Genomic DNA, 14,519 nt, shown 5'->3' on the forward strand with positions numbered 1-14,519 from the left:
CATTCATTTACAAGCCACTGACTCGCTAGTTTCAGTCATAATCTGTGGCAGGGCACCAGTCTGAAATGTCACGTTGAAGTCACTCAGATAGCTAGTCAAAACCCTCCTTTCTTTTAGAACCTATAAAGTGGTAATGACCACATCCAACTCCCAATCCTGGGACTGCCCCCAGATTGTTAAATTGAAAGCACAGCTCTTGTGTTCAGTCACCCACTCATCGTATGAAACCTACAGCTCAAATAGCAATACTGTGTCCTATAATGGAATACTGTAGTCCTTTCACATTAGGGATGCCGTGGAAGAAAAACAACAGAGCATTGAAGGAAGTTACAGGACTACCTCCAAGGGGGAATGGTCCTATTTCAGTTCACCAATGTGTATTTTCTTTCCTTTCCCACCATTATTCAACCACATGCAATGCAACCAAAAGAAATAGGGGCACAGAATGCCAACAAACACAGCGGTATCGGTACATAGTCCAGTCGAGATTCCAAGAAGTATGGTAAAACTTTTTATTCTAGTTTCTTTTTCATGACCATTAACAGGGACACAGGAGAAAGCCAGGTGTTTCTTTCTTGTAACAAAGCCATCTCCCAGCTTAGACAAACCCCAAACTGTGAGTAGAGGCGAAACAGAAACAGGTACTTGCCTCTGTCCCACATCAACATCAATTAGATTCCTGATCTTATTTGGTATAGGAACACAGACCAGTTCTTCGATTACGATCGCTTGATATCAACTAGTCTCCCTGTTTCTATGCAAAAGGCATATATACAGTACCAACGATTAAACATTGTTTTCATTTCCACCTTGATGCATTCATATACTTTTTTTAAAAAAAAATCAGCCGTTCTTTTTCATTCGGCATACACAGGGTGCCCTTCATGGGAAATAACAGTGATATTCTTCTTTTAGGCACAAATCTGTTAGTTTCTTGAATAGGGGGAGGGGAAAAAAAGTTCTAGGGCTGCAGTGTACTGCAGCGTCAGCAAGCTTGTACTGAGAGGTTTACAATAGGCAGTACACATGGCACTCACTCTTCAGTGTGTTTCAGTTGTACAGCTTCTCTTTCAATTTTTTTCTCCAATCACTAACATAAAAGGCAAATAAACTTACAAATTCCAAATTAGCATTGATGTAAGATGCTGTCAATTTTAAACCAAGCTCCTATAAAGTTGTGAGAACTAGAAGGCTTCCTGCTCATTCACTGCCCTGAGCCTGTGCGTGACCTTTTTGGGTTTGTGTTTTTTTGTGTTTTTTTTGTTTCATTTTGTATTTTTTTTAAGCTTTTGATAAAAGCACAGACAACTGGTAGAACTGAAGGTTTTGCTTGAAAGTAGATAAATTGCATTCCGTTTTCATTTTGGATTGGGGGGGGTAACGAGGGAGGCAGAGGCTGACTAATCTTGCGTAAACCCTCCCCCTCCCCGAGGATACTGCAATGGGTAATGTGCTTGCTGGGGGAGGGGGCGGGGAGGGAAGGGAGAGAGGAGGAAAAGAGAAGAAATCAGTCCATGACTCCAGGTTGACGGATCTTTCTCTCTGCAGTAAATCCCTGTAGAAAGAAAATTAGAAAATTAGTTCATGTTTTCCAATGTTTCTGTACCTATGGATAACACATTTGTTGGAGAGCACATCAATTCCAAAGCTGCCAATTATAGTTTGAAGCCAAATCTTGCCAATCAGAAAATTGTAAAGTTAGCCTACCATATATAATCACACACACTACTTCACAGTAAATGCCACTGGGTTGCACTGATCCCCAATGCTACTATTTGCAAGTCAAAGCAGCAGCAGTGAAGCTTAATTTGCATAAAGGCACTGCCCAGTGAAGAAAGAATTTGCATTTGATACAACACTTTAATGAAACTGAAACTCAAGAATGCTTTGCAGGTACTTAGGGTCAAATATAATAACTGTTTTTTGAGAGAAATGTAGTCATTAGCATCACAAATAGCCATGAGGTAAATGACATATTCCTCTGGAAGATGTTTGGCCAGGAGAAACCCTTCTCTTTTCTAATAATACCACATAATCTATCCAGGAAGTCCACCATAATCAGAACCTTGACTCACCATCTCAACGAAAGAATAGGACCTCTGACAATGCAGTGTTTTCCCAGTACTGCACTGCTGTATCATTTGGACTACGAGCTCTGGTACTGACTTGTGTCTTGAACCCATAGCTTAATGCCACCAACAGAGCCAAGCTGACAAATAGAAGAATGCTAGGCTAGGGAAAGGAGGTCAGGATAAGGAAAACTAAATGAATTCCTATATAGTGACTCACTAAAGTGGACAAGGACCAACTCAAACTCAGTTGGTTGAAAACACCGGTCCTGCTCAGTCCAGGGTAACCGTTTGGGCAAGGTAGCCAAAGGCCAAAAGGCCTGAACCAATCAGCACCTTCAGAAGAGATGTTATGTCCCACTTGTTCAATTTATGTTCTCTGCTACTCATTACAATCTTGGTGGTTTGGTTATTTGATATACAAAATAAGCACATGGGCTGCAGGTACAGAGCAAAAGCAACAACAACTTGCATTTTATAACGCCTTTCACATTGGTAGGACATCCCTAGACGGTGGATAGTCAAGTGTTTGCACCCAAGCTGCCGGCTGCAGTCCAGCTGGATGGAGAGCAAGGAGGGTGGTAGGAAGATGACCAAAGGTGCAGTCAAACAGGAAGGTCTTGAGACAGAACTTGAAGGTAGGCAAGGGAGGGGGCTAGGCGGAGGGACTTTGGGACAGAGTTCTTGGGGGTGGGTGCGGAAAGGCTAAAAGCTTGACTTCCAATGTTGGAGCAGGCAGGGCAGGGGATGTAGAGCAGGCCAGAATCCGCCAAGAGGAGGGAGCAGACAGGTTGATAGGGTTTCAGGATGTCACAGGTAAGGCGGAGCAAGACTATGGAGAGCTTTAAAGATTAGGACAAGCTAAGAAACTGAAAATATTTATGAAATAATCCTTTGAAGTTCTTTTGATCCTAAAGGTGAGGGTAAGGTGAGATCGAATAATGTCGATAATGCCAGGTCCACAAGAGCAGCTTATCCTCAATTTATAAGGAAAAAGTGACCAATTGCAAAAGAATTTTGGAGGATGATGAATATGGCAAAGCAACTTGCGATCAAGAGAATTCAGTAGGTTCGTCTGACGAAAAATCATCGAGCTGAAACGTTAACGCACTTTCCCCTCTCCATATATACTTCCTGACAGTGATCTCAGCAACTTCTACAAGTTTCTACTCTTCAGTTATTTCAAGTTGAATCTTCAGAACCAGATAGACCTTTGGTTATATGAATTCTCATTAAATATTTGAGAAGCAACCCTTTTGAAACAGCAGGTGTACTTTTAGCTTTTTAATAATTCAATGATAAATGTTGCACCAGTCTACATTCTGCTCATCTCTGGAGTATGGAGCTTCAGCATTCTGAGTAAGTGTTGACAAAGCAATGCCGGAAGCAGTCTTAGTTCTCAGGCCAGATGTCTCCTTCAATAACACTTTATTTCAGTACATCTGCACTCTTCATAAATTGGTTCATTTCTTTAACTTGAGATCATCATATTTAGTAAACTGGGCTAGCTGCTGGAGCTTCAGATGACTAGCTTGAAATTAGGCTGTTAGAACGACTTCACCTTGGTTCCAGTAGTGAGTTCACTAAGTGATTATTTGCATTTTGAAAACAAAATAATGCTGATGTTCAGCATTTTTAAAAAAATAAATACTATTGGGGGGAAAATTAGAAATGTCACTAGTGCTCAGCTAATAAGCAGGGGATGGGCAGTGGTGTTCCACAAGGATCGGTATTGGGACACACTGTTGTTCACAATATACATTAATGATTTGGATTCGGGAATCAGCCATACAATTTCAAAATTTGCGGACGATACCAAATTGGGGGGAGTAATTACAACAACTACTTGGATTTATATAGCGCCCTCCACGCCAGACGGCGTCTCAGAACGCTTCACAGTAACGGTTCCCGGGGCCGAGCCAGGATCCGGGGGAGGGGCCGGGCGAGGGGGAGGAAGGTGACCAAAGGCGCGGTCAAAAGGAAAGATCTTCAGCAGAGACGTGAAAATAGGAAGAGGAGGCGAGGCGAAGGGAGTGAGGAAGGGAATTCCAGAGCCTCGGGGCGTAGTGGCTGAAAGCACAGCCGCCAAGGACGGAGTGGAGGACTCGGGTGACAAGGAGGAGGCCAGACCCGGAGGAACGAATGCAGCGGATACTGTTTTGAGGAGAGAGGTTAATAGTTAATACAGAGGAGGATGGCAACAAGTTACAGCAAGACATTAAAAAACTTGCTGAATGGGCATTTAAATGGCAAATGTATTTCAATGTAGAAAAGTGTGAGGTGGTACATTTTGGTAGAAGCAATAAGGAAGACACATACATCCTGGAAAATAAAAGCCTAAATAGGGTAGAGGAGCAAAAGGATCTAGGGGTACACATACACAATTAATTAATAATACAAATATTCACGAAAAGTAGCAACCCGGGTTAATAAGGCATAAAAAAAAGCAAACCAGGCATTGGAGTTCATTTCTCGGTGATAGAAATGAAAAGCAGGGAAGTTATGATAAATCTCTATGGAATCTTGGTTAGACCACACTTAGATACTGTGCAGTTCTGGTCCCCACATTATAGAAGGGGTGTAGAGGCCCTGGAGAGGGTGCAAAGGAGATTCATGAGGATGATCCCAGGACTGAGAGGTTATCCCTATCAGGAAAGGCTGAACATGCTTGGACTCTTCTCTTGAAAAGAGGGTAAGGGGTGACCTGATAGAGGTCTTTAAAATGATGAAAGGTTTGGATAGGGTCGACATAGGGAAGATGTTTCCACTTGTGGGGGAGACCAAAACCAGGGCCATCAATATAAAATGGTCAGAAATAGATCAAATAGGGAAGTTAGAAGAAATTTCTTCACACAGAGAGTAGAGGGAATGTGGAACATACTGCCACAAGGAGTTGTTGAGGCAAATAGCATAGATGTATTTAAGGGAAAGCTGGATAGGTACATGAGGGAGAAAGGAATAGAAGGTTATGCTTGAGGAAGGGCAGGAGGAGGCTCATGTGGAGCAAAAACACCACCATAGACCAGCTGGGCTGAATGGCGTGTTTTTGTATTGTATATTCTAATGTAATATATCAAACGATGTGATGGGTAGCTTCACTGAATGGAAGGAATGTTTCGGGTTTGACTCCCTTATCAATATAGAGTTAATTCATCTCAGCCAACACTACAATTAGTTCAATGCCCCAGGTTCTGGAATGGATGAAAACAATGATTCCTACCAAGACAAACAATAAAGAACCTGTTTTAGATAGAGTTCAATTTAATTTGAATATTCTCTAACATCCTTCATCCCAGTCAAGAATTTGCTGGCAAAAGAAGACCAAGGTCCATCTCATTCGCTATCCACCATCCTGGTAGTCGCTTGACATGTCGTGTTAAAAAAAACTCTATACTGTATTCCAAGGTATTATTTTCTAGCAGAAATCTATCTAATTTGTTCTCGAAACAAACAACACTTTCTGCTTCCACCATCTCCCTGGGGAGTCTGTTCCATAAGTTTCCTACTCGCTCATTGAAGTAACGTTTCTGCAGATTTGTTCTTAATTTACCCCTTTTCATTATCAAGGCTCAGACCATGGCACCTTGGCTGAGGTATCATGGGACCGGCTTATTGAATGACTGTAAATACAAAACAACAACAACAAGATTCCATTTATAGAGCGCCTTTCACGTCGGGAGAACGTCCCATATCTCAGTATATAAAAAAACGTGGGTAGAAAATAGCAAAACAAATAAATGCAGGTCAGAATGTTAGACAGATTGTCCAGCCTTGGACTGAATACACCAAAAATAATCAAAACTTATCAGGCACTAGTTTGCTTTTACCTTGGTGGAATCGGGTCCCTTTGGCTGGCGAAGCACAACTAGTTTTGGGGCACTCGCGTCATCCAAGGTGATGCTCTTCAGACGATGGACTAAACGGTCAGGACGTGGGGCTGCCACAGCTTTAATACCTTCACTGTAAGAACATTAAATTGTGACATGACCATACAATTCCTAAGTAGTTATTGAACTGCAAGAAGTGTTGGATGTCCTGGACACCATCCATTCCTAATGTAAAAACCATGGTCTATCCAAGATGTTCTGCAGATGAAGATGGGATTACTTACGTCCTCACCATAAACCGATGGTGACAAGATTTTAGGAACGTTCATACTCTTAATTTTGAGGCATTCGTTTTCTACACCATTAATTCTTAAGATGCAATGTTGTGGTTTGGTCATGTTTTCTCAACTTCAAGTGTTTTGGGTGTAATAAAAGATTAAAACTGAGAAAATCCAATTTTGCTTCCTTATGAAAGGAAGGACAGAGAAAATCCTATTAAGGGCCTTTAATTTAAAATTGCATCATTTTAATCCAAATTGTATTCACAAAATTATGAAGTACATTTGCCTACAGAGCAGGTCATCTTATAACTACAAATGGAATGAACTTCATGATACCATCACTCAATAAGTTAGAGTCAGCTGCTCTTTACCAAATCACTGCATTGGCTAGGCTGTACTGCACATTGTATTACTCCCACATCTCACACTCTTAAGACGTATTAGAGATACTATAATATAATATTATAGTATTATAATACAGTGATGCCACAATGATCTTGAGAAAATCAAATGTACACAAATAAAGAGAATATGGAAATGTATTAGATCCTCACCTGACACGCAGCACATTGCAGGCACTACACTTTCCTGTGCGTTGGTTTAGGATGACCGAAAACTCCACCTCATCTCCAGGCTGCAACTCCACACCATCCAACACCTCATTTACGCGGAAGAACAGCTTCTTACTGTCACCAACTTCATAGTTAAGGAAGCCAAACTACGAAAAGTAAATAAAATTTAAAAAATCACCTTCAAGGTAATTATATTGCAAAGATTAGTGGTTGGGTTAAAGAGCTTGGTTACTGTATACAACTTCCTCCCTGAATGGCAATAATAATAAGAACATTTGCTACAGCACCTTATCACGTCTTCGAGATGTCTCAAAGTGCCTCACAGAATATACTGTGAAGTGAATTGACTGTATTTTTGTGGGCGAAACGAAGCAGCCAATTGGGTACAGCAATGTCCCACAAACAGTTGTGGATTGAGTGACCAAATTTTTAAAAATATATATTTTTTGAAGGGATTATTACCCCCAGAAAAGTGATCTGCCAATCGACTAACAACCAGGTTCCCACTTACTACTAGGTAAACAGACGTGTGTGGAGAAAGGAACATTTCGCCCTGCCCGGGAATCGAACTCAGGTCCTCTTACTTGAGAGGCGGGTGCTCTAATCAATACGAAAAATAAGCAACCCTTTGTCTGCCTGACACTGTCAGGATGGTATCATGCAGTTTGGTGAAAGAGTGAATGACTAGATAACGATGCAGCATATTCACAGAGAAATGTATACTCTCCGATACACCCTTCTGAAAAATGTAGCCTAAATTATGGATTACTATGGAAATCACTGCTGCAGTGCTCATCCCTAGCGGCCATTCTGTACTCAGGAAAGCTTTGTTGTCTCCGTCTTTTATAATGTACATCGGGCAACACTTATAAATTGGAAAAGTGCTCAAGTTAAGGGAGGCGAGAGCAAGCAACTGTTTTAGGAACAGTAAATGGATGAAATGCTGCTCACTATAGCATTTCTGACAGCATCAAACTACTTGGATCCACTCCATCTCGGCGACTTGTTTTACTCTGAACTTTCCTTCAAACCTCACATTCATGCTCTGACTCACTCAGCTTTCCCCCATCTCCGAAACATTGCCTGCCTCTGCCACTATTTCTACTTCTCCCGTCATACTGCTGCGACCCTAACTCACACATTCCTCATGTCCAGGCTAGATTTACGCCAACTCAGATGGCAGCCTGGCTCAGTCACTCGCACCTGAGAGGCCCGCCCCGCGTTGGGAGTTTGCACTCGTATTCTGAGCTGCTTTATGGTCGACCAAAATAAACAAACATTTTTTCGATTAAATATTTCTGGATTTATTGCAAAACTCAAGGAATATTCAATCAAAAAAAAATGGAAACGCACTACTGACCGAACACGGATTTACCTAGACTTGTCTGAATATTGGGGGACCTTGGGGGGGAGAGGGGGTGCACGGACAGCTATGCTTTCAGTCACAACAACAACAAGATTACATCTGTAGAGCGCCTTTCACGTCGGGAGGAAGTCCCAAGGCGCTGGACAGAGTACAGCATTTCAGACCCGAGCTGGGGTTGGGGGAATGCGGGGGGGGGGGGGGGGGGGGGGGAAAGGGGGTGGCCGATGGCATGGTCGAAGAGGAGGGCCTTGAGGCAGGACTTGAAGGAGGCTAAGGATGGGGTGAGGCGGAGTGACTGGGGGACGGAATTCCAGAGGTTGGGGGCAGAGTGGCTGAAAGCTCTCCCGCCAATGGTGGGGCGGGTGGGTTGTGGGACATGAAGCAGGCCAGAGGCGGCTGAGCGGAGGGAGCAGGCGGGTTGGTAGGGGGTTAGGAGATCGCAGAGAAAAGGTGAGGCGAGGCGATGGAGGGCTTTGTATGTGAGGACCAGGATCTTGAACTGGATCCTCTGAAGGATAGGGAGCCAGTGGAGGGCAAGAATGGGGTCACAGAGTTTGGTGCGGGAGAGGACACGGGCTGCAGAGTTCTGGATTATCTGTACCTGTGGAGGGAGGAGTTGGGAAGGCCGACACGTTTGCATAGTCGAGCCTGGAGGTGATGAAGTCATGAATAAGAGCTTCAGCGGCCTGAGGGGTGAGGTAGTGGCGGAGTCTGGTGATATTACGGAAGTGAGGGAAAGTAGAGGGGCTCATGGCTTGAATGTGGGGGAGAAGACAGTTGAGGGTCGAGCAAGACACCTAGGTTCCTGACTACACCTGAAGTTGAGGGACTCTGCCTCTACCCCTCCGTCTTTGCCCCTCTTCAGATTGCACCTAAATCTCTTAATAAAAAAATCACAATAATTTGGTCACTCAATTCACAACTTTTTGTGGGACACTGCTGTGCGGCATTGGCTTCTGTGTTTCTCCCACAAAATACACAGACACTACACTTTACGGTATATCCTGTGAAGAGTTTTGAGACCCATCAATGAAGTGATGAAGCAAGGATTATTTGTATTATTATTAACTCTCTGCTCACTGGATAACCCATCTTTTCCTTTTACCGCCGACTCTCCAGAACTTTGCCACTTGTGTCCTTTCCTGCATTGGGGTCCATCACATCCTCGCCCAGCTTCACTTACTCAGCAGATCACATCCAACATCCTCATAACCTTTAAATGCCTCCACGGTCCTGCCCCACCCTACCACCGCAACCTCCTCAAACACATCCTCTGCCCCCACCATTGGCGATCTGCCCCACCCTCTGGAACTCCAACTCGGATTCCCGTTGACTCACCCCTTCCCTCACCTAATGCAATGTCCACCTCAAGATCTTCCTCTTTGACAACACTTTTGGACATTTTACTCCCCTCACCTCCCAAGCCCTAAACACTACTGCATATCTGAATGGCATGATGGGCTAAATGGCCTATTTCTGTGCTGTATATTCTTTGTCAATAATTGCAGGTTTGAAAACAAATTCACATACATATTGCTAGTTGGCAACCAGTCCTACTCTGGGGTATCCTAAACCTTACCTCAGACACCACAATTAAGCAACTCAATATTTAAGCCACTTTACCCCTTATTTGAAACAAACTCTCTAATAAGGGCATCTCTCTCAGCGGTTCAATCAACTAACTGCTTAACCGCAATATCTGTACGTTTCCTCCCACTTTATGTAGCTTTAAAAAATCTCATTTGATGCTAGGTTGAAGATGTGAATTGTTTGTGGAGGTATCAAATCTATTATGCAGCAATGATTGTATTCTGCTTTTAACCTTTCTGTTGTGTATAAACCCTCTCGAGACCTGGGGTTACTTTGGTTACACAAACTCCCCGGAGTTCAATTATGCAAATGTCTAAAAAAATCATGGGTGCTGATATGTGAAATTCATTTAACATTACTTTACAGCCATAATCACAAATGTGAGTGGTTAAACAAAAACAGTGGTTCAATAGGTGAAACCAAGGCTGGAAAGTTAAATGAAAACTATGACAGTAGAAGAAGGTTCAGTGTAGCCCTAATCCCAGACTCAGTGGCTCAGAGCATTAAATGCTTTATGAATCCCAGCTGCTTATTCTTAAACAGTTCTCAGTAATCCTATGGCACTGATTTCTTTCAGCAAATAATATCTTGGGACATGACATGTGCAAGCAACTACCAAGATGGTGGAAGGTGAACTGGATAGACCTTGTCTTCTTTCGTCTTGCAATTTTTATGTTCAATACAGACAAAATCGCCTCCAATGAAAGACTTGAGCCCCGGTAGGAGAGTGTGAACAGCCAGTAGTACTACTGCAGGTGAAACTAAATTCAACCCTGAATGTATACAATTGGCAGTTTGCATTGGTGTTTTTAAAATGGAAAAGTGAAATATCGGAAGCTCAATTTCCTCAAAACTATAAGGAGAAACTCTAGAAATCCTTAACCCTGAAATGCCTGATGCCAGTGCAGCAATGTACAGAGTGAGCAGCCACAGGTGCACGCACTCACCTGATCTTTCACACAGTCCACTGTAGCCTTGCGTAATGGTGTGGCATTGTAGCCCATTTTCTGCCCTGTTTGGGTGACAGTACATAGCTGGAATTTGATGGTTTCCCCCTTCTGCAGGCAGTCTGCTTTGTTTGCTAGGCTGACGATACCAAAAGGGAACACTTCACCTTTCATGCTTCCTGCAAAGACATAATGTAAATAGCATAACAGCAATAACAACTTGTATTTATATAGCACCCCAGAGTGCTTGACAGTGGCGGAGTGCAACATCAAGCACAGTTTTTAAAATAAATTATCTTCAAAATGCAGTGCTGCAAGAAGTTTTCCCATTTTTAACCGTTAAAAACATTTCAAATTAGAAAGCAGCTAAGTTGTACTTGAGCTAACGGAAGCACAAATGTGCAAATTGTGTCTATTTGATGTCTTGCCACCAGGTACAATACAGATCAGTGGCCAGGAACTGAGTTTTAAGATAATCGAATACTTAAGGGAGGACGTTGGAAAGAAAGTCTAATAATAGGGTTAAGGAGGTACAGTGTTCACAACGTCCTGTTATCCTGTGTTTTTTCTTACAATGAATTATTTATCGTCTGTTGCAGATGAGTGGAGTCTAACAATGTCTGACACCAGTAACTTCCTCCTCACTCACTCCATCATGTTACAGAAGATGTCACACTGACCGAACATGGCGATGGATCATTATCTGCCATGAAAACGAGGGGACTCACTCGCTCACGCTCACTGATCCTCTGGACACCTAAATACAGTTAAACACTTGAACTGAATACAATTAAGTATTTTCTAATACAATTATCATCATTCTCCACATGTTTCAGTTGTTGGTCAGTGCACTGTCAAAAAAAACATAGGGGTATCAGGACTTTGTGAACACCCAAATATGTACACTAAAGAATAAATACTTTCAATCACTCCAGCCAAGTCAGTTTTGCTCAAAGATTTATAGAAGACTAACAGGCTGGTTTAAATGATTTTGCCCCTTTCCTACATCATTCCCTGAATGCTCAGTTGTCTTTGTCCCTGTGATTCTCACTGTTTGTATTCAAAGTTTCTGTCCTGTTTACATGTTAGTGAAAAACTTACCTTCCTCTACAATCTCAATGAGTCCCTGATACTCTGCCTGCTGTGGATCCACACTGCGTAATGGCCTGAGGACTTTGCCAAGGTATACTGTTGGATATATTTCATCACTGGGACCATTCACTGTAAAAAGAATCCATTATTACTGGGGAGATAACATTTTCATATAATTTCAGACTTATGAATAGCTAATATTGGTTAGATTATTATACACTAGCTGTACCCGTTACAGCTACGTTTGCAACCAGTTTCATGTAATTGTCCACCTGTCTTCTGGTATTTTTATTTGTCCTTGAAAAACTTGATCTTCACTTCTTAGGCATTCTTTAACCCTTAAGATTAAGAAACTGTGCTAATGAATTCGTTAAGATCCCTTGTGTTCACATATTTGCAACCATATTCTTTTGAGGACTCCTGTTTGGGAGGAATCCTGGTTGAGAGGACCCTTGTCGGTGTCTCTATGTCAATCGGCTAGGCAGACACACAGACAGACATTTTGTCTTTATTAGTATAGTTGTATCTCCCTAAAAGGATGTGTGACCTCTGTCTCAACTTTGTTGCAGAATACAATGCATAACTTTTTGGGGGCTTAATTAAAGCATTTTTTAATATGTTTATAATATAGCGCATCAGTGATGAGTTCCCGGAAAAAAATATGCCCATGACACTCTCCCATTCAAGACCTTTCCGATGAGGTATAAATCATGTCTCTACGTCAATTAGTTATCGCATTCTTGGCGGACAGACACACAAACAATGTGTCTTTATTGGTATATAGATGACAATGTATTGAAAGTGGAATATGGATAACAGAGGACTTGCATGCAATATATTTCTAAGTAGTTTTAAAGCATTGAACACATTTACGGAGGGATGCAGCAATTATCCAGCAATACTCCTTCACAATATTCAAAATTCAGATGCCATCTTATAAACTGATTTACAACAACAACAACAAGATTCCATTTATAAAGCGCCTTTCACGTCAGGAGGACGTCCCAAGGCGCTGCACAGTTGGGTCAGGACCCGAGCAGGGGGGAAATGGTCAGGGTGAGGGGAGGGAGCGAGGAGGGGGAAATGGTCAGGGTGAGGGGAGGGAAGGGAGGGAGCGAGGAGGGGGGAAATGGTCAGGGTGGGGGAGGGAGCGAGGAGGGGGAAGAGAGTCGAGAGGGGAGCTGAAGGCTCGGTCAAAGAGAAAGGTTTTGAGACCGGCCTTGAAGGAGGAGAGGGAGGAAGCGGCGAAGGCACTGGGGGATGGAGTTCCAGAGCCTCGGGGCTGAGAGGCTGAAGGCCCGACCACCGATGGTAGGGCGATTGGGGCGGGGGACGTGGAGCAGACCGGAGCCGGAGGAACGGAGGGTACGGGCAGGTAGGTAGGGGGATAGTAGGTTGGAGAGGTAGGAGGGAGCGAGGCCGTGGATGGCCTTATAGGTGAGGATGAGGATCTTGAAATCAATCCATTGATGGGGAGCCAATGGAGGCGAGCGAGGGTGGGAGTGATGTGGTCGCGGTGTCTGGTGCGGGACAGTACACGAGCTGCAGAGTTCTGAATGACCTGCAGTGTGGAGGGAGGGCCGGGAAGGCTGTCGAGGAGAGAGTTCCCATAGTCCAGCCTTGAGGTGACAAAGGCGTGGACCAGGGTTTCAGCCGCGTGAGGGGTGAGGTAGTGCCGTAGTCTGGCGATGTTCCGGAGGTGATGGAAGGCGGTGCCAGTTGTGGTGCGGATGTGAGGGAGAAAGGACAGCTCAGGGTCGAACAGAACCCCGAGGTTCCTGATGGCTTTGAGAGGTGGAGAGTGCAGCCATGGATGCTGATGGTGTCGGCGCCTGAGGTGCGGAGGCGCTGACGCGAGCCAATCAATCTTACATTACCCGATCAATCTTACATTGTAAGTACTTCCAAGAATTTCTAGAATGCAACGAGTTACATGTTATGCAGAGCGACAAGTAAAGCAAAGTCCCTCATCAATATTTTGCAAGGGAAGCAGACAGGATATTGACAACATGGTGACTAAGCGTTAGTGACTAGTTAAGACAGGGTCAAATTTTCCGGAGTTTACTGGAACACCGTACTCCCCCACCCCCACAAACCAACATAATTTAAAGGCAAAACAGAGCTTTGCCTGATTATGTCAGAGGCACAAATATTTCACAGAGGGGCAGTTCTTCTGAAAATCCCAATCTAGATGAACCCAATGCCTAGTCTGTGTGTGTGTGTTTGATTTCAAGATCCTCATCCTCACCTTTGATTTCAAGTTCCTCATCCTCACCTACAAGGCCATTCACGGCCTTGCTCCCTCCTACCTCTCCAACCTACTATCCCCCTACCTACCTGCCTGTACCCTCCGTTCCTCCGGCTCCGGTCTGCTCCATGTCCCCCGCCCCAATCGCCCTACCATTGGTGGTCGGGCCTTCAGCCTCTCAGCCCCGAGGCTCTGGAACTCTATCCCCAGTGCCTTCGCCGCCTCCTCCCTTTCCTCCTTCAAGGCCGGTCTCAAACCTTTCTCTTTGACCGAGCCTTCAGCTCCCCTCTCGACTCTCTTCCCCCTTCTCGCTCCCTCCCTTCCCTCCCCTCACCCTGACCATTTCCCCCCTCCTCGCTCCCTTCCCTCCCCTCACCCTGACCATTTCTCCCCTCCTCGCTCCCTCCCTTCCCTCCCCTCACCCTGACCATTTCCCCCCTCCTCGCTCCCTCCCCTCCCCTCACCCTGACCATTTCCCCCCTCCTCGCTCCCTCCCTTCCCTCCCCTCACCCTGACCATTTCCCCCC

General features: G+C 44.1%; 1 protein-coding gene across 1 annotated transcript in view; it reads right to left on the reverse strand.

Annotated features, from left to right (window-relative positions):
• Positions 1–498: 498 nt before the first annotated feature.
• LOC103183886 (cold shock domain containing E1, RNA-binding) overlaps positions 499–14,519 on the reverse strand; it is an 84,674-nt gene continuing 70,653 nt past the window's right edge. Inside the window, 5 exon segments of the mRNA XM_007901626.2 lie at positions 499–1,555; positions 5,897–6,029; positions 6,732–6,895; positions 10,653–10,831; positions 11,754–11,873. Of these exon segments, the coding sequence (XP_007899817.2) occupies positions 1,508–1,555; positions 5,897–6,029; positions 6,732–6,895; positions 10,653–10,831; positions 11,754–11,873 (644 nt within the window). The 3' untranslated portion in view covers positions 499–1,507.

This window comes from Callorhinchus milii, unplaced genomic scaffold (genome assembly GCF_018977255.1).
Source record: "Callorhinchus milii isolate IMCB2004 unplaced genomic scaffold, IMCB_Cmil_1.0 Scaffold19, whole genome shotgun sequence".
NCBI classification, from domain to species: domain Eukaryota; kingdom Metazoa; phylum Chordata; class Chondrichthyes; order Chimaeriformes; family Callorhinchidae; genus Callorhinchus; species Callorhinchus milii.